Source organism: Umbelopsis ramanniana (genome assembly GCF_025399195.1).
Source record: "Umbelopsis ramanniana AG unplaced genomic scaffold K450scaffold_39, whole genome shotgun sequence".
NCBI classification, from domain to species: domain Eukaryota; kingdom Fungi; phylum Mucoromycota; class Umbelopsidomycetes; order Umbelopsidales; family Umbelopsidaceae; genus Umbelopsis; species Umbelopsis ramanniana.
This window is the reverse complement of record NW_026252125.1, coordinates 68646-90108: the sequence shown is the minus strand read 5'-3', so window position 1 is coordinate 90108 and position 21463 is coordinate 68646. Positions and strand designations below refer to the sequence as shown.

General features: G+C 44.7%; 12 protein-coding genes across 12 annotated transcripts; 5 read left to right on the top strand and 7 right to left on the bottom strand.

The window, feature by feature from the left end:
- Window positions 1-43: 43 nt before the first annotated feature.
- K450DRAFT_247492 (uncharacterized protein) lies at window positions 44-539 on the bottom strand. The gene has a single exon (XM_051590069.1). It carries the CDS (start codon window positions 427-429, stop codon window positions 208-210), a length of 222 nt encoding a protein of 73 aa, XP_051443354.1. The 5' UTR covers window positions 430-539; the 3' UTR covers window positions 44-207.
- A 1160-nt stretch (window positions 540-1699) lies between these two features.
- Window positions 1700-3734, bottom strand: K450DRAFT_272959 (uncharacterized protein; the record flags this gene model as incomplete). Its single annotated transcript, XM_051593068.1, has 5 exons — window positions 1700-2779; window positions 2845-3023; window positions 3095-3310; window positions 3380-3526; window positions 3605-3734. The coding sequence occupies 5 exons, from the start codon at window positions 3732-3734 to the stop codon at window positions 1700-1702; spliced, it is 1752 nt and encodes a 583-aa protein (XP_051443353.1).
- Window positions 3735-7160: 3426 nt separating this feature from the next.
- Window positions 7161-9696, top strand: K450DRAFT_247482 (uncharacterized protein). The gene is made up of 3 exons (XM_051590068.1): window positions 7161-7448; window positions 7566-9168; window positions 9262-9696. The coding sequence occupies exons 1-3, from the start codon at window positions 7168-7170 to the stop codon at window positions 9565-9567; spliced, it is 2190 nt and encodes a 729-aa protein (XP_051443352.1). The 5' UTR covers window positions 7161-7167; the 3' UTR covers window positions 9568-9696.
- On the top strand, window positions 9258-11074 carry K450DRAFT_247479 (uncharacterized protein). The gene has a single exon (XM_051590067.1). The coding sequence runs from the start codon at window positions 9608-9610 to the stop codon at window positions 10790-10792; it is 1185 nt and encodes a 394-aa protein (XP_051443351.1). The 5' UTR covers window positions 9258-9607; the 3' UTR covers window positions 10793-11074.
- K450DRAFT_247478 (uncharacterized protein) lies at window positions 11029-11612 on the top strand. Its single transcript, XM_051590066.1, has 2 exons — window positions 11029-11285; window positions 11354-11612. The coding sequence occupies exons 1-2, from the start codon at window positions 11158-11160 to the stop codon at window positions 11430-11432; spliced, it is 207 nt and encodes a 68-aa protein (XP_051443350.1). The 5' UTR covers window positions 11029-11157; the 3' UTR covers window positions 11433-11612.
- Window positions 11075-12805, top strand: K450DRAFT_247475 (uncharacterized protein). Its single transcript, XM_051590065.1, has 6 exons — window positions 11075-11285; window positions 11354-11396; window positions 11457-11602; window positions 11670-12012; window positions 12114-12372; window positions 12441-12805. Exons 3-6 carry the CDS (start codon window positions 11485-11487, stop codon window positions 12780-12782), a joined length of 1062 nt encoding a protein of 353 aa, XP_051443349.1. The 5' UTR covers window positions 11075-11285; window positions 11354-11396; window positions 11457-11484; the 3' UTR covers window positions 12783-12805.
- A 201-nt stretch (window positions 12806-13006) lies between these two features.
- K450DRAFT_247469 (uncharacterized protein) lies at window positions 13007-14207 on the bottom strand. Its single transcript, XM_051590064.1, has 5 exons — window positions 14151-14207; window positions 14049-14088; window positions 13912-13986; window positions 13294-13841; window positions 13007-13213 (listed from the first exon to the last, which is right to left on the bottom strand). The coding sequence occupies exons 1-5, from the start codon at window positions 14194-14196 to the stop codon at window positions 13062-13064; spliced, it is 861 nt and encodes a 286-aa protein (XP_051443348.1). The 5' UTR covers window positions 14197-14207; the 3' UTR covers window positions 13007-13061.
- A 736-nt stretch (window positions 14208-14943) lies between these two features.
- On the bottom strand, window positions 14944-15896 carry K450DRAFT_247464 (uncharacterized protein). Its single transcript, XM_051590063.1, has 3 exons — window positions 15543-15896; window positions 15312-15477; window positions 14944-15217 (listed from the first exon to the last, which is right to left on the bottom strand). Exons 1-3 carry the CDS (start codon window positions 15543-15545, stop codon window positions 15003-15005), a joined length of 384 nt encoding a protein of 127 aa, XP_051443347.1. The 5' UTR covers window positions 15546-15896; the 3' UTR covers window positions 14944-15002.
- K450DRAFT_247460 (uncharacterized protein) lies at window positions 15323-16134 on the top strand. The gene is made up of 2 exons (XM_051590062.1): window positions 15323-15854; window positions 15915-16134. The coding sequence occupies exons 1-2, from the start codon at window positions 15662-15664 to the stop codon at window positions 16013-16015; spliced, it is 294 nt and encodes a 97-aa protein (XP_051443346.1). The 5' UTR covers window positions 15323-15661; the 3' UTR covers window positions 16016-16134.
- K450DRAFT_247458 (uncharacterized protein) lies at window positions 15898-16718 on the bottom strand. The gene is made up of 2 exons (XM_051590061.1): window positions 16526-16718; window positions 15898-16418 (listed from the first exon to the last, which is right to left on the bottom strand). The coding sequence occupies exons 1-2, from the start codon at window positions 16677-16679 to the stop codon at window positions 16225-16227; spliced, it is 348 nt and encodes a 115-aa protein (XP_051443345.1). The 5' UTR covers window positions 16680-16718; the 3' UTR covers window positions 15898-16224.
- A 247-nt stretch (window positions 16719-16965) lies between these two features.
- On the bottom strand, window positions 16966-18414 carry K450DRAFT_200369 (uncharacterized protein; the record flags this gene model as incomplete). The annotated part of the gene is made up of 1 exon (XM_051584630.1): window positions 16966-18414. The coding sequence occupies one exon, from the start codon at window positions 18412-18414 to the stop codon at window positions 16966-16968; it is 1449 nt and encodes a 482-aa protein (XP_051443344.1).
- A 239-nt stretch (window positions 18415-18653) lies between these two features.
- K450DRAFT_247449 (uncharacterized protein) lies at window positions 18654-20487 on the bottom strand. The gene is made up of 7 exons (XM_051590060.1): window positions 20412-20487; window positions 20316-20331; window positions 20093-20236; window positions 19766-19912; window positions 19452-19696; window positions 19032-19376; window positions 18654-18975 (listed from the first exon to the last, which is right to left on the bottom strand). Exons 1-7 carry the CDS (start codon window positions 20418-20420, stop codon window positions 18772-18774), a joined length of 1110 nt encoding a protein of 369 aa, XP_051443343.1. The 5' UTR covers window positions 20421-20487; the 3' UTR covers window positions 18654-18771.
- Window positions 20488-21463: the final 976 nt, after the last annotated feature.

Here is a 21463-nt window from a genome sequence, read left to right as displayed (position 1 = left end):
TTTTTAGTGGAGGCTTGCCACGCTTTTTGCTGTGCATGGCGGGGTTCTGAGAGGTACCGGATCTTCCCAAGACCACTGACAAAATGTACCAGCCAGTGATCACAGGACGTATGGCTAAAACGAGTTCTCTTGCAAGAATAATTGTGTGAGATGAGAATCATTCGAGAGGCTGGTGACATAGGTAGGTTCGTGCGCTGGGTACGCTATTCAACATCCGGTATAGTGAATGTGTACCCAGGAAAAGTGGCACCATTTGCCTCTCATGACAAGTTGGTCATTGAAGACGCTTATTATCAAGCAGCCCCCGCCAGAGCTCACACATGAATATCCCGTCCTCCATTCCCATAGTTTGTGAGAGCCAAAACGAAGTCCACCTAGTGGGTTTGAAAATTTCTCTCCCCCCCTCAACTGGATTGGCTTTTCTCTCATATTGAATTACCTCAGCAACTCCTCACCATGCAAGGTTTCAACACCCCGCACAAGAGTGATATAGTTGGTATAAACCCATGGACGGAGCAACAAATCCTGGTACAACCGGTCACAATGCCATGTGGGACCAACTGAGTTTGGATACGCAGCTCTCGGCGCTCTGAAACGCCAGGAATCACCACAGCTACCAAGACCTAGGCGCAGCTATCTGAACGTTGCTGTGATTTCGATCCGGAAAAAAGTAGATGAGTTGTTGTTCTATAGGATATACCGTCGATGGGCAGGTGTAATTAGGTCTAAAATGGACAAGACCACGCGCACGCAATAAACCAATGGCAGCCTGTACCCGCGTTGCTGACACGACGTGGAAAACCGACACTTGTAATGTATGTATCGAGCATGGTTTTACTTGTTAGTGGATGTGCTGTACGCAATATGTTATGGCGTTGTCTGGAAGAAGCGGGAAAATTGAGGATATTCACACAATTATGACAGGGGGGACACAGAGTTTCTTTGATTTGGCGGGGTTTATTGCGCTGCACTGTGCTAGGATTGGCTTTTCCCACTCATCTAAAAAAAAAAACAAAAACAAAAGATCTTGAATGATTCACCAAGAAAAAACAGGTAAAGGTGAAGGTGAGATCTTGCCTTTATGGATTTTCCTTGAGGATTTCTTCAGCTTCTACTGGCATTTCTGTTGGAAAACTTAAGGTTCACCGTATCGAGACCTTGCTACCCACGCTGACCGATGTGTCATTCCATCTAAACCAAATACCCAAAAGTAATAAATATAGGGGATTCTTGAAAAGGATGTTCCCATTCACTTCACCAACCAAAGGTTGCCCTTTTTTTCCTAACCCCGCCAAGGGGGTTTGTATGGTATGAAGAAGCCAACATGGTTGATCACTGCATTGCATTGCGGCCCGAGCGCTGCAGCATATATGGTGTTGGTAAAGACACCAATAGTGTCAAACGCAAGCGGTTCTGTTGCACATACCCAAAGCACTAGGCCAAGTGGAGCTTAAGTTGCTAGGCGGAAATTACAGAACTTTGTTCTCTACCGCGCTCCGTCCTTTCTTTACTCCAACTTATTCATCACTTTCCATTAGATTAACCGCGGCTCTTATATTAGCAAGTAGTGTAAGATAGACAAGCAAATGGGGGGTGAGAACAAAAGTAATTACAAATAGTGCAAGGCATTAGGTATGGCAGCGCGCAAGAAAGGAGTTTTACAAGTAGGTAAGAAATGAGGGCATGGAACTAACGACGATCATGGGCTAGGACCTTTTTCTAATTCCTCGCCTTCCGACAATCTTCGCACTGGGTGTTTGCCAAACAATTTTCCAATCGTGTTACGACGCATCGCCGCTCTGAAGCCAACACCACCTTCACCACTACCTTCCGGTGATGCCATCTGAACCGGTTGTTTTTCTGCACTGTCGCTGTGTTCGGATACCGAGTCTCTATGACTCATTTTCTGATACAGAAGCTTGACTCCGTTTGTAGATCGAGGACTGGACGAATCCGTCGGGGGATCCGGTGTGCTGTCCACTGAGGTACGAGGTAGGCTCTCTTGACTAGAAGCAGGTGGATTGGACACATTCTGGGACAGTTTTTGATCGTCTTCCTCTTCTTCGTCAAGGGACACATCCCATAAAAATTTCTGAGCGGGCGGTGGTGGTGGTGCGATATGAGTCGTACTGTCTTCTGATTTCGATGCAGATGGTTGTGGCAATGGTGGAGTGGTCGGTGAGAGGGGTTCAGGTGATGTGCCATCATTAATTCTTCGCTCGGAGGATACTCTTTTAATATGCTTCCAACCAGATCGCTTCGACGCCTGACTACCATTTCGTCCGACATGAACCACTTGGGTAGGTTCATTTTCGCCATACTTTTGTCGTTTGCTGGGTAAAGTGAGTGATCGTTTCAATGGACTAGGTCGAACTGGGATGTCCAATTCAAAGTTGCTCAAATCGGTATCCTTGAAGTGTGTTGGCTCAAACATAGTATTGGATCGGGTAGGTCGATGTGGTGACTCAGCGGCAATGGTGGTGGGTCGTTGCGATGAAGGTAATGGGCCGACCAACAAGTCCAATGTCTCAATAGGGGACAGAGGTAAATTGGCAGCTTCTGGTGTGGGAGTAGTGGAGGTAACAGGTGGTATAGTGGGAGTAGAAGATTTTGGAGGAGGTGTAAACAAGCGGCTAGCATTTGGTATGAACTGATTGTCAAGCACGCAAGCTGGAGGCATGGTCAAACTGCCTTGATGGTCAATGAGGAACTCTAACACTCGCTGCGATCTTCGGTACTGTGCAGGGCTCATTTGGTCATCTGGATGTGACAGTATACCCTATAAATAGACGAATGAATAACAGTCATTGACTGACCCTCCCCAAATCTCCCATCGTATCCTACCGGTGCAAAGACGGCGGCTAAATTCGAAGCATCCATCCGATGGGACTTGCAATTTAAAGCGAACAAGCTAAGCATGTCCAAAATATACAACAGAAGAAACTGATTGGGTAAAGGCAACCGTTCAATCATTCGTTGAAACGCTTCAATCAATGCGTCGTCATTCGGTAGCGATTGGTCATCTGATGAAAAGCGACCACGGTTAGAAGAATGCCATGCCACCACAACCAACCTATGCATGCCCGCGCCTTACCAATGAGCTCTCTAAAAGTGTGATAGAACTGACGTGGTATGACCGGGTCGGGGAGATAATTTAAGAAACGCCTCATAACATTGGCAGCATCATGAACAGTGTAACCACGCCAGTCAAGCTGAGAGCCGTAATGTGGAGGAGTGTCGAAAAATGTCTGCAACATCGCTATTCGCTTGGCACTACCTGAAAGCCGAAAAATACCCTCCACATATAATCCTATGAAGAAAGAAAACAGGTCAGTCGTCTGTGTTCCCCTCCCCCGAATGCGAGGCTGTGCTGCCATACCTTCTTCCTTAAGAAATGAGCCACACTTGGCTACGATGGTCGGTATAACCCCATAGCATTGTTCGTGGGTTTCGTCGTCCATATATGAAATTGTTGAGTAAGCATATTTAATCGATTCAACTAGAGGTATGCCGAAAACGCCTTTTTCTATTGGAACGTTTCAATCAGCAAAGGTAACAGAAAACAATGCCATGAATTCATTTTTGAATCAAATGGGACATTTACCAACAACAGGAACTCTGAGCCGTTGAAAATTCTCAGCTTTGGGATTGGCTGCAGTGACCTTCTTCCACCATGCCAGAATGACGTTTTTCTGGCTTTCAGACACTATGCCCGGTCGATCGTAATTGGCCATGGCAAAGGAAAATAGTAAAGGTTAAAAAAAAAAATACTGTTTGTTTGCCTGTCCAACGAGTAAAAAAAGGCGACTTGGACGATGCTCGACATTGTGTGACTGTGGGTTTCAGGTTTGCTTACCTTTTTCCAAGCTGTGATCCATTCCCGCAGAAGGGGTTGAAAAGGACTACGTAGCTCCAGAATGCTGTGTATCATTGATTGCAGCACTCGCGCTAGACTCAATGGAAACCAGCAGAACCATTTGGCCCGACAATCCTTCCCCCAAACCTAAAGTTCTTGGAGTCGCTAGCGCACAGACATACCCCGACCGTAAAAATAAGTCCACTCCAAGACACGCTTACCCAAGGCAATATTTCCTAAAGCTCCTTTGGTTTCAAGAGGTATCTCCCAACATGGGAAAATCAAGTGCAAAGCTGTAACTCTAAAGGCATAACTGCGTAGACCGAATCCGAGGCTCTAGAACATTAGCGGACGTTGTCCATTTATATAGCTGCGCCTCAATGCATGTGACAGATGCAACGCAAGCTCAGGCTTTTCATCAACACATTGCTGCTCACTAATGTTTGGTTTGCTGTGACTCGTTCACTGAATAAATATCGAAGCAATGAAATACTTGACACGCAAATCTACTAGTAAATTGAAAGGAGAATTTACACCACTTTTTTTTTCTGTTTCAATGAATACAACCATTTCTCTAATGAATGAATACCTATCATTCGGCAGGCCATTGTTACTACAGCATGTGTGGCGGAAGCACTGCCTTGAAATGAATGAGAGTGTAGCAATCCAATGGTTTAATGTTAGCGTTGCATAGAACGCTCACTATAGAATGACATAATCTCTGCAAATAATGGCTGCAATATTCGAAATTTCATTACGTGGCTGCTGTTACTAAACGTGATAGATTATTGAGGTCATCGTTCTTATGAAAGCCGTTCATATAACTGAACTATTTTTTACTGTACAGGCCAGGCTATCGGCAATGACTTCAAAGACATTTCTCCATTCTGAAACTAGCGCACTTCATATTTTCCAGCCGCCGTCATATTTTGTCATTCTCCGATGACGACTCCCACAGCAAGCAAGCCCTGCCTACCTCAAAAAATTTACGACTCTACGCACACTTGATTTGACGAATAAATTATTCGATTGTCGATATCCGCAGATTTGTAGTGCAACGCTAGCCACTTGCTTAAAGCATACAACTGTGCTACGGAGGGCCATTTTTGATGGACGGTGTTTAAATTTTGGAACAATAACAGGGAGTGTTGGGCAAATTCATAGCATAGTGAGTAAATAGACTAATTTGTAACGACAAAGATGCTTGGATCCAATGGAATCAATGAAACATCATTTAGTCGGTTTACCAAGGTACAGTCGTCATGTCAATTACCATTTTTGAAAGTTGACACAGCTCAGCAAGCTTAACCGGGATTAAGCTATCGGCCACGCTCGCATAAAATACTGAAACGTGAAAAAGCTAAATGTTCTTCGAACACGAAAGAACTTTTTATCATTTGGGAGAACAGTGATTTACATTATGGGTAAAAAGGTGACGTTGCGGTGATCGCATCCAACTTCACGATCTATACATTCGTTCATTGACAGTCAATATAGAAAGAAAGAAAAGATCTTATACTTTGTTGAAAAAGGTACCATGGAAAAATGAAATACAAAGATAAACATTTTATTCTTTCGTTACTTTCCAGCACATGAGTGAGCCGCCACCGCTCTCCTGCCCAATAAGTACAAGAGGAATGGGCCAAATCGATAAAACAAGTAAAGCCGATGAAGAGAGAAGAACAATATGATTTCCATATGTCTAAGTCTTTTAGGGTTTCTAAACAGCAAATCGCTGTCCAATCGTTCGTCTTAATGTCCAACCCTGGTGGGGTATAAACTGTGTTTCATTTTAGTCTTCGCTCGTAGGCGTTGTGTGTAAAGTTTAGCATGACATGGCCGTACGCCCATTATTTGACACAAGCTAGCTAGTAGCTATGCTGGCGGGTTTGCCAATGATATGGCATGGCGAAAATGATCGCCAATGAAATGCCCGTTCGGTGACCTCACAGACGTACCATGACAAATACCTTCTACAATAGTCCAAGTGTCGTTATGAATCATTGTTTTTGTTTTCCGGAGGCATTCGTCATGGACAATTTTGGCAGAGGGTTCCGAGTTGTTGTATGCGCCTCCCAATAAACTTTACTGCTACGGGGGTACTCACAGAACAAATTGTATGGTACAAGTTACGTTTATATTTTCAGTGTGAAGCGGTATGCTGTATGAAAAACAGTACAAAAAAAACCAAAAAGTGCATCCGATCTATATAACAGAAAAAAAGTATTCAAAATTTACATGCTGTACAATCGCAACAGAGATAGTCATTCGTAATGGATGAAAAGAAAGAAAAGGAGTATACAAAGAAGATGGCATGAGGGGGGATTGGAATTATTGTCAAAATATCCTATAACTTGGCCCCCACGGTACGAGACGAGAATGATGCGACATATTGGAAGATCCTCCAGTTGCTAAGAAAAACCATTTATGTGGCCTCAACGGCACAGTTCTTCATGTTGGAGGTCTTGACCTTGGATTGCTGTCCAAGCATAGAGTGTTCAGGATATCTGCCTGTGTTACCCTTGGTTGCGCTGATCTGTCTGGCGGTCCACAATCTCATTTGAAGGGTATACTCTTTCTTCGCATTGTCCAGACAATCCTTAGTAATGGGTGAGTATTGGGTGTTTTCTTTGAATTGAATGCCCATGATGTGTTAAAGTTTTTTGATTAAGCGAGTAGTGTAGACTTTCAAAATGGGGGATTTTAGCTTGCGTTTATATAACCTTGGATTCCATCACGTGTGACATCATGATCTCTAAAGCAGTACTCAGAATCAGTTTGGTTTAGCACCATGAACGGTTTGGAAACAATTGGCAGCGCGATTTCCAGAAAGGTTTAGGGCGATCTCACTTTAATATTCAAAGACCACTCAGACAGCATCATAGCTTCTAGATGGGTGATGACACTTTAAAACGAGGGCGTACATTTTGATCTGAGGTATTCCATGGATCTAATAAATTGGGTTTACCTTTCCATTCCTTTGGTTCTTCATTAATGCTTAAAAAGTGTCGTTCTTGATTTAAGCGGTTGATTACCGTGCGTCATAGCCAGCGTTTGCCAAAATCAGATTTGAGCATATTGCCGAAAGTAGGTCATCCACAAAGCATAATCTTATATCTAGATAATGAATCATAGAACTCATTTGGCACGAAGCGTATTACCATAGCGTTTATCACATTGAGAAAGTAAGACCCCTTTGCTCACATTTTACCTTATTGCCTATGGACTTCAACGTCACATCCGTTCAAACTCCGCTAACTGACGGCATGCTGTAGCCCCTCCGCTGCTGTTCCTCACATGGTGTTGGCATAATGGCATCCCCTCAAACACCTTTAATCTCGGTTCCTACAAAAAGGACTGACGAGATAGATTGGGTCCATCCAATCAAGAGATATATCGAACAAGTTTATCAAGAAGACCCAGAAAAATATGCAGAGGAGACGAACACAATCAATCGCCTTCGACAAGACATGCGTGGCGCTGGTAAAGATTTAACTGGCAGAGATTTGCTCTATCGCTACTATGGTCAGCTGGAGCTGTTGGACCTTAGGTTTCCTATAGATGAAAAGCACATCAAAATATCTTTTTCATGGTAAGTTACTTATGGCCAAGAGTTTTTCTGGTACCTGGGCTTGCGCGAATTGGAGTCGCGCCAAGCCCTTCACCATATCGTACCAAAGCATCGTACTCATGGTCATATCACATCTAGGTATGACGCATTTAGTCTTCGTTTGACATCTCAGTTCTCTTTGGCCTTCGAAAAAGCTAGCACCATATTCAATATAGCCAGTACATTATCCGCCATCGCAGCGCAGCAGAATCGTGCCGAAGCGGAGGGTCGAAAGCGTGCCTTCAACTTTTTACAAGCCGCAGCAGGAATGTATCAATACATCAACGACAACTTTTTACATGCTCCATCGGCTGATTTGGGACGTGATAATGTCAAGGTCTTGGTTGAACTCACTTTGGCTCAAGCACAAGAATGCTTCATCGAAAACAGCCTGCGTGAAAAGAAGAAGGACGCTTTGATCGCAAAGTTGGCAAGTCACGCCACATGGACCTACGGCAATTGTGTTGACGGCATTACAGAGGGTCTCACCAAATCCGTTTTTGATAAATCTTGGCTTACGGTTTGTCAAGTCAAGCAAAAGTACTTCCAAGCCATGTCTCAATATCACAGAGCATTAGCGTGTGAGGCGGAAGGAAAATATGGTGAAGCGGTAGGAAGATTGAGTATTGCTGAAACATCTGCAAAGGAAGCTAGTAAACTGGCTCAGTCTGTACCCACTGCTTCGGCCAATGCCTCACTTCCTGCCGATGCTGCATCCGTCTTGCAAGAAACCACCAAAACATTTGCTGCCACTTGTTCAGAAAAGCTCAAGCTTGCTACTCATGATAACGACATGATTTACAGCGACACAGTTCCCCAGGAATCTGTCATCCAGCCTATCGATCGTCTCAAAGCTGTCAAGTCCGTCTCCATCTCCGAGCTATATGGCGCCAATGAGATCAACAAAGTTATTGGTCCTGACATTTTCGGCAAGCTCATCCCTCTTAGCGTTCACGAAAGTGCTTCGTTGTATTCTGAAGAAAAGGCAAAGCTGGTCAGATCAGAGACTGAACGATGTGATCTTGCCAATGGCGAATTGGATGCGTCATTGGACTATATGAAGTTGCCATCCGCTTTGGAGAAGTTTAGGCATCAAGATGATCGTCAAGACTTATCATTGGACGAATTCGCCACCCCCACAAGAGAAGTTCGGGATTGGGCTGACCGTATTCGAGATGAAGAAACCACCAAATCGAAGATTGGCGACTTGGTCGACACTTTGGACGCCCTCAAGAGTCGTGCAAGAGAAATGATGGACAAGGTTTCTTTGACTTTGGATGAAGAGATGAGAGGATGTGAACAAATGCGTGTCAAATACGGTGATCAATGGACTCAACAACCCTCCAGTACATTGACCACATCTTTCCGCGACGACCTCCGAAATCACCGTGTATCTTTTGACCAAGGCAATAATTCTGACCGTCAGATTTTACAACGATGGGAACTTGCTGCTCGTGATGTTGCCATATTACGCCAAGGTTCTGGTGGTGATGATTTATCCAGAATCTTTGCCGAAAGCTTGGCTGGAATTATCACCCCAGAGAAACCAAATGGTGGTGGCAGCTTATTGGATATTGACATTGACAGCGGTGTTAACAAGAGCAGCACAGCACAAAAGGTGAAGCGAGTTGAGACTACCTTGGAAAAGTTGCATCAAATTCGTACCGAAAGGAGGGAGACACTGGAGGATTTGAAGGAAAAGGTAGGCATGGGATTCTTTGTTTCTCCAAGTAACAGACAGCTTGTTGGCATTTTAGCGAATCGAGCATAAACTAAATGCATTCATGCTCCACAGACACATCAAGACGATATCTCTAATCTTCTCATTCTAAACAAAAAAACCACCAATGTCGAGCCTCAACTGTTTGCTTCCGAATTGGAAAAATATCGCCCTCACCAACAACGCATTGCATCCACTATTCATCAACAGCAACAGCTTTTGAAGGAATTGACCGCCGCTTTCAAAGCCCTGATGGAAGGTGATGATGCCAAAAAAGTGCAGACTCAATGGGAGAGGGCAGAAAAACAGAGAAAAAGTGTTGTTGAGAGATTCCGCCGTGCCAACGAAGGCTATCATGAAGTCAAAGATGGCTTGACGTAAGTAAATCTCGCCCATGATGACGATGGAAAAGCTACGATGAATGCTAACAACGTGTTACAGAAAAGGAATCCAGTTTTATTCAAACTTGACCGACGTGATAGAGACGCTCTTGCGCAACACGCAAAACTTTGCAAATAGCCGAGCTCAAGAACGCGATGATTTAGTCGTAAGCATAGACAGTTCAAAGAGTCAAATGGAACAACAAATGCTGAAGGAAAAGCTAAGTAAATACGACTCGGGACCATCTGCACCTCACGATGCGTCAATATATCAACTTGCCGACCGAACAAGACAAATGGATCTCAATCATGCCCCTCCAGCACCTCATGGATCTGCACCGCCGCTATCTCCCACAGCTCTCCGCTCTCCACCTAGTCTACCACCTCAACCACAATCCTTGTACAATGCTTATACCGCTGCTCCTTCTCAACCTATTGACCAGCATCCTGTCGCTCCCCCACCACTACCACCGACTCAGAGGTCTAATTCAATGGCATCAGGTGGAAGTAGTTACGGTTATCAGTCAACGCCATCCCCCTACGGTGCTGCACCTCAGCTACCACCTAATTCAACCATGTCAAGTGGATATCGTTCGTATGGGAATGTGCCAGCTCCAACGTCGCCGGTGTATCAACGTCCTGCACCGTATCAACCACCGCCTTCAACCATGGGACAGCAGCCATACAGACAGGAACCGGTTAGCCAAGCCCCACCCATCCCGGGTAATCCTCCTCCACCGGTTCCACCGCAACCCAATTATTCTCAAGGTCAATATGATTATCATCCACCACCACAACAGCCTTATTCACCTGCACGACCAGGTTCATATTCCTCTACACCTTCTACTCAATATCATCAGTATGGTTATATGCAGCAACAGGCTCCACCCGCAGGATACGGTGCGAAGCCTCCTCCGCCCATTCCGGGACAACAGCCGCCGCAAACACCTAGTTATTCTACGCCAGGGTATCAATCACCTGCACCGCAAGCGCCGTATGGTGGATATTCATCGTATGTACCTCAACAGCAGCCACCTCCTCTGTCTCAAGGTTGGAATCAAGGGCATAACCAAGCGTCTCCGCAGTGGCAGCAGCAGCAGCCTGCCGAGCATCAGCCATACCCTGGCCAATACCATGGTGGTCCACCTCCTGCTCCACAGCAGAACCAACCGTACTGGCCACCACCCCAAGGCAACGGTCCAGGTGGTAACTCTCTTATGGATTAGTGATAGGGCAGGGTTTCTTTTACATGAGATTTTTTTTCGGGATCATTCAAATAAATGGAGCAGCAGCGTGCGGACTATGGAAATTTACATCCAAGGCTTTTTGTGAGGGGGCGGGTGGGTTCGCAGGAGAAGCTTATTGCTTGTACGGGCAAGGTCGGTAAGTACTAGTGGACCGGGGAGTCATGATAAAGGAGATGGGGGAGGTGAGGTTAGGTTCTGCGTCATCGGGTGCCATTGACCAAGAACAGGTCAAGGAGGTATGCCAAGGCATTGGATTAAGCGCGTATCAAGAAACTCTACATTTTTAGCTTGTCCCGAACTTTACAGCCATACTGGTTGGGCCATGGATACTGGGCAACCCCCCTATGCCGTGTTTTTTTTTCTCTCCTGATTTCTCTTGCGATCTCTCCCTTTTCTTTACTCTATGTACACCAACGCCATATGATCTTCTTCAAGTCTCTCTTACCACCATTTGTACTTTTTATCCACAAAGGTAATGAACAGCAAAACCGTAGTCTACCAACCCGCCCTGTACTTATACATTGCGTCAATTTCACCTAGGCTTACTCTATTACTGCTAGCTTTTATTCTATATTCTCAAAAGGTAAAGAATAAGAAACCGATGGAAGCAGAAAAATAGCCCTAGCTAATCGGATATTTGCAGATACACACAAAGAACCAATCGATATATCATGGGTTGCTGTCAATCAACATTCGATCGAGAGGGTAAATCTCGCAATGACCAAATCGATGATCAGATCAGAAGAGACAAGGTGAATCTCAAGAATGAGATCAAGATGCTGCTCCTAGGTAAAAAAAAAAAAAAATGATGAACGGGTTGACCTTTCTGAAACTCATGTTTAAATTTGACGGCCAGGCGCTGGTGAATCGGGAAAATCAACCATTTTAAAACAAATGAAACTCATACATGACGGTGGATACTCTGAAGACGAACGAGAAGCGTTCAGAGAAATCATCTACAGCAATACCGTCCAGTCGATGCGTGTGATCCTTGAAGCTATGGAGACCCTTTCTGTGCCCCTGCGTGAACAACATAACAGGCACCATGCAGAAATTATTATGGAGCAACCTTCACAAATTGAAAAGGAGTTCCTGGCACCAGAAATCACCGATGCCATCCGTTCGCTTTGGAATGATTCCAACCTTCTATCTGTGTTTGAGCGAAGTCGAGAGTATCAATTGAACGATTCGGCCAAATAGTAAGTGGGTGGAAGGGGGTTGATCCCCTTCTCCAAAAAAAAAAAGAAAAAAAAAGAGAAATAGCATCTCCCAGTGACTGACACCGCTGCCCTCCCTGTAGTTACTTTGATTCCATTGATCGTATTGGCGACCTTCAGTATACACCCAGCAATCAGGATGTCCTTCGATCCCGTGTCAAAACCACCGGCATTACAGAAACTGTGTTTGTCATTGGAGATTTGACCTATCGCATGTTTGATGTTGGAGGTCAACGTAGTGAACGAAAAAAGTGGATCCATTGCTTTGAAAGTGTGACAGCCATTATTTTCTTGGTGGCAATATCAGAATACGATCAAACTCTCATTGAAGATGAGTCTGTGGTAGGTGAACCTACTCGTCGGAATCCGGCATCGATCCACTTTGACTCACCCCACCACTGTTTTTATAGAATCGTATGCAGGAGGCTTTGACCTTGTTCGATTCAATTTGCAATTCAAGATGGTTTGTAAAGACGTCTGTCATTCTCTTCTTGAACAAAATTGATCGTTTCCAAGAAAAATTGCCACATTCTCCTCTATCAAACTACTTCCCGGATTACACCGGTCGAAACAACTATGAAGATGCCAGCTCATACATCTTGAACCGATTTGTTTCGCTCAATCAGTCGAACACAAAGCAGATCTACACTCACTTCACTTGTGCAACCGATACAAAGCAGATCAAGTTTGTCATGGCCGCTGTCAATGATATCATCATTCAAAACAATTTGAGAGATGTCGGTCTGTTGTAGTAGATTCGTTGAAGCTCATTCCAATGCAATATCTGTGCTGTCCTTTTACTCCATGCACCCTATATTTTTTCTCTCTGTATGCTCTGTTCCCCATCTTAGCAATAGCGTACAATCATCCATGTTATTAATGTTAATCTTGTGAGTGTGTGTTTTTTCAATTTTTACATAAAAAAATTCAGTAGATGCCCTGCCCAATACCCATCCGTTACTGCCACGCCTCGATTATACAATAGCGTATTTTATTGACTCACTATAACACCCAAATGCCCTTATTACAGACTATGGCTTGGTCTCATTCAACCTAGCTTCATCTTGTCGCTTGAGGATAAATTGCTCCATGACCCGAACATGCTTCGCTAGGGTGAGATCCTCCGTGCTCAACACCTCTTCTTGTACTGAAGTCTGATCCGGGAACACCTTGAGGATAGCACCTATAAGAAAAGCATAAGAAAATAAAATATATGAGCGCGTGGTTTCTTCCACTCTTATGGCGTTTTCCTTCTGTCCTTACCGTTCAAGTCGTCGTTCTCAATGGCCATGACGAACGCTTCGACCACGCGTTCAGGCTGGATCAATTCGACCTTGTTATAAGCCAGGGCCCCTCGGAAATGCTCTTCAAGGAGCGGGGTATCGACGAACCATGGGCAGATAGCCACATGTCTGGTATTGGTGAATTCCTTCTGCATAGCGTGGCTTTTCACCAGAGAAACCACACCGGCTTTGGCTGCAGCGTAAAGGGGAACGATGCCGGAATTGAACAAACCGTACAGCGAGCTGGTGCTGATGACCACACCTTCACCGACGTCTCGGTTGTTAGCAAAGTATTGGATGGCCAGCCGGGATCCCTTGGCAACAGCCGTCAGATCCACATTCAGGACCAAGTAGTCGCACATGTCCTCCCGAGGGTCATTGTCGTTGATCCAACTGGAGGTCTCGACAATGCCCGCATTGTTCACGACGATATTGATTTTGCCAAACTCTGTCTTGGTTTTCTCAAACGCCGCTTCGAGTGTCTTCCATTTGGTGAGATCCGTTTCGTGGAAGATAGCTTTGCCTGCCCTGTTCGTCCAACCAAAAGTCAGTTGAACCGCCCGCCCATTGGTTTCGCTCGCCGCTCGCTTTGACTTACCCGAAACGTTCGTTCAAATCGTCCGCTACTGCTGGGCCTTTGGTGGTATCGCGATCAGCAATGAGAACCTTGCCACTGCATGAAATGAACACAGTCAATACACCATCGTGCTGTGGTAATTACATACACCTACTCACCCTTGAGAGACGAGTTTCTCGGCCAAAGCCTTCCCCATGCCTAGTCGGAGCGTTAATCTAAACGTCGAAGTAAGAGCAAAGCCTATGGGCTGCAAGACCTACCAGAAGCTCCACCGGTAATAATTGCTACAGATCCGTCAATCTTCATGTTGTTTGTGTTTAATTGAAAGGTAAAGAAGAAAAAGAGTGGAAAAGGTGGCAGTGTATTTATATCAATCAGCTGGCGGTACTACAGTGTGAAAAATGGACTGTGGTGTATTTCTTGTAGTACATGTGGGAGTTTGGTCGTTACCGTCCACCGAACCATGTCATTCGACCGCCCACTAGAATGTAATTTTGAATATCAGCAATTGGGGATTTTCTTAACAGTTTGGAGTTGCGTTGCGCGCTATAGCCGAGCACATTATTATGAATGGGTAGGATGTTGTTGTCTTTTGTAAGGGGTGACTAGATATCTAGTAGCAAGTCATAGTATGCTCAAAGTCTATGACTAAGGGAGTAAACACACTGGACTAATGATGTATTCGAGAGAGCTAAAGACATTTGGTGCGCACAAATGTTTGATTTCATAAGTGCCAAATGCCCTTTTTTATCTTGTCAGATCTTGCTCTTTTGGTCACATTATGTAGCGTGGGGATTATACGCGGCATTCTTTTCTACCGCCCGTTCACTTTCACGCGTTCCCTCGAATTAACTTTCCCTCCCATCAAAACCGTACGTACTAATAAGTTTTTGTTGTATCGCCAAATAAAAAGTGTATTTTATTGCAAATTCCAAACCGGTTATCCCGTCTCATTTCAATTAAGTAAACAAGAAAATGGAAAAAAACCGGGTTGAAACGACCATAAAATTGGTGAGTGATATGAAAAGAAGCCCCTCACTCCGTTTTAAAAGGTTCCAGCATTCAAAAAAATGAAAACCGTTGGAAACCTTTTGGTTTCATCAGCTGTTAACTTAGATCAACAACTTCTCGATTTGAGTCTTAAGAGTCAAAATCTGAGGCTTGAGGTCTGAAGCTTCGTTAGTGGTGACAGAGCAAGCAATAACGGGGCGGGAGACACCGCAGGCACGACCAAGAGCAGTCTTGGAAGGAATGAAAACGTAGGGGACGTTCTTGTCTTCGCACAACAAGGGCAAGTGAAGAAGGATTTCAATAGGCTCGGTGTCAGCTAGAATAGAACAACCGTTGTCAGTCAAACCAGCTTTTTTTTTTTCGTTGATGTGACTGCTCTGCTAGTCAACATCCTAGCAGCTATAACTTACCAGTCATGACAATGAACTCAGAGATACCTCTGTTAAGAGTCTTGGTGGCTTCGTTAGCACCCTTCTTGAGTTGCTTGTAGTGGGATGCCTGTTGAACAAGATCCAAAATGGTGTTGGTCAAGCTAGCATCAGCGAGAGGGAAAGCCTTGGGGTTCACGGGGGCAGACTATAGACGCAATAGTTAGTTAGAGAAGTGTTGATCTAGCAGCAAGAAGGTAAATGCATGCCTACCATTATGGCAAAACGTTCAAAGTGGCGATAAGAAGGTTGAGTTGTGAAAGAAAAATGTTGACGCTGCAAGGAAAGAAAAAAAGTTTGCCAACGGAAAAGCCAGTCACGAATTTCGAAAAATGAAACCACAAAGACTGCCCTGCACTGTCCGTCCGTCCGTCCACCCAACAATGGCTGCCAATTCAAGAGAAAAACTATATACTACTTCCAAGGGCTATGGATTTACTCCTGCCTTGCAGCGTACTAGAAAGCCATTTCAAGCCCGTAACCTATTGACTCTTGGTGCTTTGTTGACTTTTGTCGGTGGAGTTTGTAAGTTGTCACCCCATCCGACCTGCTGCCATTCCATACCATTAACCTAATTCCATATAGATTCATACTCGATTATGGCTGTTAAGCAAGACGACTTTAGCGACGTACCCCTTCCCAATACTGTTGCCGGCGTCACCTCCGTTGTGGATGATAAGAAATAATATCTTCACTGTATATATTGATAAATGATTCGTACCAAAGAACAACATATACCGGCCCGCCGTGTAGTAGAAAAAATTAAAACAATAAACATGTATCAGTAGGGTTTGCTATTGGAGCATTGAGTGATAATTATGGAATGAGGGTTTAATCCATGTACTGTTAATTCTTTACAAGGCGTTGAATCTAATTTCAACACGTAGTGCGACGTCTATTTGCCAATTCTCTTGCGTAGTGCTCTAGTTCTCTTCATCAACTTCTTGTGCTTGTGCTTGTTCATCTTCAGTTTGCGCTTTCGAAGCACACTGGTGGCATGCATAGTAGGTTGTGGTGCAGCAGGAGCCTGGAATGGTTTCAGGGTCGCCATGTACTGTGTTAGGGAAGATGTTTTGATAGGTTGTACCGCTACCAACCAGCGACATGTTAGAAAACAATGTTATACTAATGATGAAAATGGGGTTTTAACCCCTCTGGAATACAGAACACGGCTGTCCTGGCCCATCAGCACTTACCTGGGGTAGCGAACGACAGAGGCAAAGTGTTGACTGAAGCCAAGGTGTTGGGTGCAGCAGTCGACGATGCCCATCGCATTGACGTCCAAGACGCCGAGCGAGCAGGCGTTAATATTGGTTGAAGACGTGGTAGTATGGAGAATGCTCGTTGCATGTCTGTCGAATTATACCAACAACACAAGTATGGAGCAACTTTTTTTTTATCCAAGTCAATTTCGACAAGCAAACTTCATGGCACGTGACTTGTCAACAGCCACAAATTCTTTTGGCAGGCAAAGCTCAGACGATTTTTGCGATTACTTATTAGCATTAGAAAAAATACATATAGAATAGATTATGTATACATTGCAGATATTCAATGGTACACAGCTGTGTCCTCCCACGGATGGCTTCGTTTCAGATCTGTTCTATTTGCCAATATGGGTCGACGTCTTATCCTATTACTCAGTACCTGCCTCGTCATTCCCAAATCCTCGGAGTAAAATTGTACTACTCGGCTTATGTGTACGGCCGATTCTATATCCCAGTTCGATTATACCGTTCACAACTGGATTTAAGAAAGCCGTTGGTCGTTCATATACCAAAAGTTGAACGCGGCTCGCTTTGGTTGTTTCAGCAATGGCATATATACATTGATCAGTCAAGTTTTTGCACGTCGAAATGTCCAGCTTCGTCAGCTGTGACCATCCTTTCCCGCAGGACGATTCAATTGATGTGCCCGTAATATCGGGACAATCCTGTATCAGCAGCTCCGACAAAAAGGGCAAACATTGCCAGATACTTGAGAAAAAAGTATCGTTCAAAAACGAGCAGTTCTTTAACTCGACACGAGTCAGACTGGAAAAGCTCATGAAAAACTTGGTCAACACGATACCTTTGTTGCTTTCTAGGTACCCAATGTATTCGGGGTACCTGCGAAGGTCGTATGCATCCCTGGGCGGCGGCGTCTCTCCCGGTAAGATGCGTGACACATCTCTCAGCCCGACACCGGGCCAGCCAGGAAGATTTGTTGTTCGGTTCACATTAGTGGTTACACCTCGGTACAATGTAGCTTCGTATCTAAAAGACTTAAGGTTGGTCAAGTTCAACGTTGCGATCAGTTCCAGAGCATGGGCACGATCAGGGCTTTGCCAAGAATGATCGTCCAGTTGCAAGTGATGGATGGTGGAAAACGCCGTGCATAGCTTCACGGTAAGCAACGTCAAGGTCGCAGCAGGCGAGCGACTGAGTAATACTAAAGACTGTAATGACTGTGTACTTTGTATTTTAGAAATAAGCTCTCGGTGAACATACGGATGGCCGCTGCTAATGTATTTAAACTCCTCAATTCGAGCCCGCGATATGATGTTGGCGATGGAGAATTGTATGTCGGGTTGAGTATCGGTGTACAAACAGAGTTTTTTAAGATTTGGCATAGGAGGTAAGGATTTCATAATAAGCGCCATGGCGCAGTCATCACACTGACATCCTTGTGTTTGATCTGACGACGGCGGTCGATGAGCTCCTGTTGGGGAACCCGCCTCATAAACGAACTGATTTATATTAGGACAAGTCGCCGCGATAGTTGAAAACATTTCAATCCATCCTATGTTTCCTCCTTCCTCTATGTTGAAGGAATATTCGGGGAGTCCTGACCATCCCAAGTGGAGCTGACGAATCCGCAGAGTTTTCGGTATCCTGTGAAATGCCGTGAAGTTTTCTTCCGACGATAAAGCCAAGAGGTGAGTTAAGCGTCGACATCGATCTATGTCATATTCGATGAGACAGAACGGGTGAGTGAGAATAGCGAGGTTCTTCAACTGAGAGAAAAAGTAGGGCTGAAGCGGCGGATAGGAAACACACAGTGATATCAGATCCATATCATCCAAATACAGCGACACTGTCGACATTATGTCCCAGTGCAACATTCGAGTACAGGTCATTCCAGGCAACAAAGCAAAAGAGGTAGAAGAGTGGGAGTCCACCGGAATTATAAACAACAACAACTGGGCACACGTTTCTACCACGCAGTGTGGAGGTTTGCTCGGCTGATCTGATACTCCATGATTCCAGATCTTCTCAATTTGCCCCTGGTGTTACCAACACTTGCAACATGGTGTGACCCGCCAATTGGCTTGTGCTCAGAATCAAAACGGTGACTGAGTTCACGTTGTGCAATATTTCAAAGGTTATTATTTACAGCTGTAAAAATACTGGGGGTATTTCACAAAATTGTTATGCTGCGTTAGTCGGTACAACACCAGCATCTACTTTTTGCTACTGATCATTCGCAACAATAGGCTTGGATCTGGGGATAGAGGCTTGCCATCCGGCGCGTGGTCTCGGTTGTGAGGGGCGTTTAATTTTCGATTGAGGGCAAATGAGAGCGTTTTCAAGATATCATGGGCGGTGTGGTCAGTGTTCTTCATGTGCGCCATTGCATTACTAGTTGCGTGTTCAATCAAGTCGACCTGTAGCACCGTGTAAGTTCAAGTCCATCGCGACGTTCAACACAACGCTAACGTACCTTTGCCTGTAGGTCTTCAACAGCACGATCTATCAAATCCAGTACCTGAACACCCTCATCATTAAAGCAGTGATGATTGAGAAACTGCTGTTCTATAGGCGAGAGCGCCTCTAACCATGATGTATGCCATTTGGCGGAGATTTGGCTGTCGTCCTCAATGTTCGTGTACGTATCCAGAGCCTTCGCATGCATGGCACTGTACTTGGCGGCTGTCTGATTCCACACCCTATCTTCTGCGTCAAAATTCTCTATAATGGATGACCACTTTTGCAAAATTTTCGCATTTTTTACATTGACTGGATTGGGCGATGCCGATCGGTCGGTTTCATTCTCTCGCCGCGCAAGCTGCAAAACCGTAGAAAATTAGAACGATTTTAGCCCACTTCATTGCTATGCAGTCCATTGCCAATAATTGCTCACCGGTCGATGATACCATGACGTGTTGATCTGACCGTTCAATAAACTTTTGATGAGGGTATCTTGAATATGTGATGCCGCCGTAGCTGCCTTGCTGTCTATAACGCCTTCTCTTCCCAGCTTCCATTGTTTGTCTGTCACATTCCGAGCACACCATGCCAACACTTGGCGCATGCGAAGGGGATCAGGAACTCTCGACGGTGTATACAGGTAATAGTCACTCGGCTTGACATTGGGTGGCGGTTGATCTAGATAACAATACCAGTTATGTGAGTCGATGTTTTCCTGGCTGGACTATTAATATGCGTAACAATTACCTAGAAATGAATTGCTGGCGAATGACGATGTTCTCATGTTAGAGGGCATCCAGCTAGATTTCCGACCACTGCGCCTATGTATGGTCGAAACACGGTCATTTAGTGGGACGACATAATCCTGAGCTGTATGTGCTGCTTGCTTTTTGGCGGGAGGCATAGCCGCGTCCATATCGACTGGTCGCTTTGGGGTGGTGAGTTTGGTACTCTGCCCATAAGTATGTTGTTAAAATCGCATGTAGAGATGATTACGACGCACGTTGGCTACACAACTTACCTTGCTCAAAGTGCTAATAGAAATACTGTGATCTATTTCCCTCCCTGGTGGACCTCTGGCAACAGCCTGCTCAATGTCTTTCAAGGCAGTGGGTGTGATAGAGGTAAAAACGGATTTTCGGACTGGTGTTGGCATTGGTTCGGGGACCACCATGAATTTTTTGCTTTTCCGATACGTAAAGCCTTCATCGTCTATTTCTGGAGGTATTATAATCATAGGATGAGCCGTAGTTTAGCCACGGTAGCAAGCGCTGTCCAATTTTTTGCTGCTCCTTACCGTCAGGATATCCCTGCTGTTAAAGACAGAACATAACGAACGAAAGGTTATTTACACGCCATTCCGAGTGTCTGCATTCCTTCTAACTCTCCCTACCTCTTTCATGGTGTCTCACCAGGTATGTTTATAGCTTCGTGAAGATGCTTCTGGATTGAGAAGCATTCTCACCGTAAGCAGCCCTCTGGCTTGCAAGGAAAAAAAATGTTGTGGAGATGAGTCACGTGCCGGGGGCGAATGAATCAGCAAACACAACGACAAAAAGTGTGGAATGAAGGGCGTTACAGACAAAATAGATAAACTTATGATGTTTATACTAACAAACAGTACATAAATAAATCATATACAGCACATCCAGTCTGTGAATTTGCATGAAGCAGGGCGTAGATCTTTTTGTATGGTGAACAGCTTTGTGCGCGCGCCCAACAACAAGTGGCGGTGGCGAAAAAAATCGTTTAAAAAGTACAAGCAATTAGATAGGAGCATTTCTCTTCATGGTACTGAATTTTTAAATGTTTTTTCTCTATGGTTGGTTTAAATGTATTCAGTTTTCCATAGCGCGAGAGAATCTTGAGGGTCTATTTCGGAGATCAAGTCGGCTGCTGAAAAGATGAATGCGAACGCCAGGGCATGTTCCAGTGAGCCAGGCAGACAGCTTAAGACCTTGGCTTGACTTCATTTCATGCAACGAGCGATCCATGTCCATCTTTACGGAAGTCAGATAGGTCCGCAACGGGCAATGCTATTGTTGTTGAGCCGTTACACTAACGTAGTGCCCAGCTATCGCCGAGTTCGAGCCTCATTATGTAGGTGGGAATAATTCCTAACAAATATTACCTGGTGAATATTACATTTCAGTACTTCCGGGGTTAGCCAGTTATGAGCAGCTTAACAATATTGTCTTAAGACATTTCAGGAGGCACACTTGTAATTTGATTTTAAAGATAGTGGTGTTGTTTCAGGATCCCAGCATTGATTTTTGATTCACAGGACAAGGCACTGTTATCATATGAGTGCGCAAAAAAACCAGGCAACACCGTCTCTCAGAAAGTTCAAAGGGCGGTCAAGACATTTTTTTCCCAGTACCTTCACCTCCTATTGAAATGTTCGGAGTAATTATATGTATATAAAGTGTGTCGAGCCATACTGCT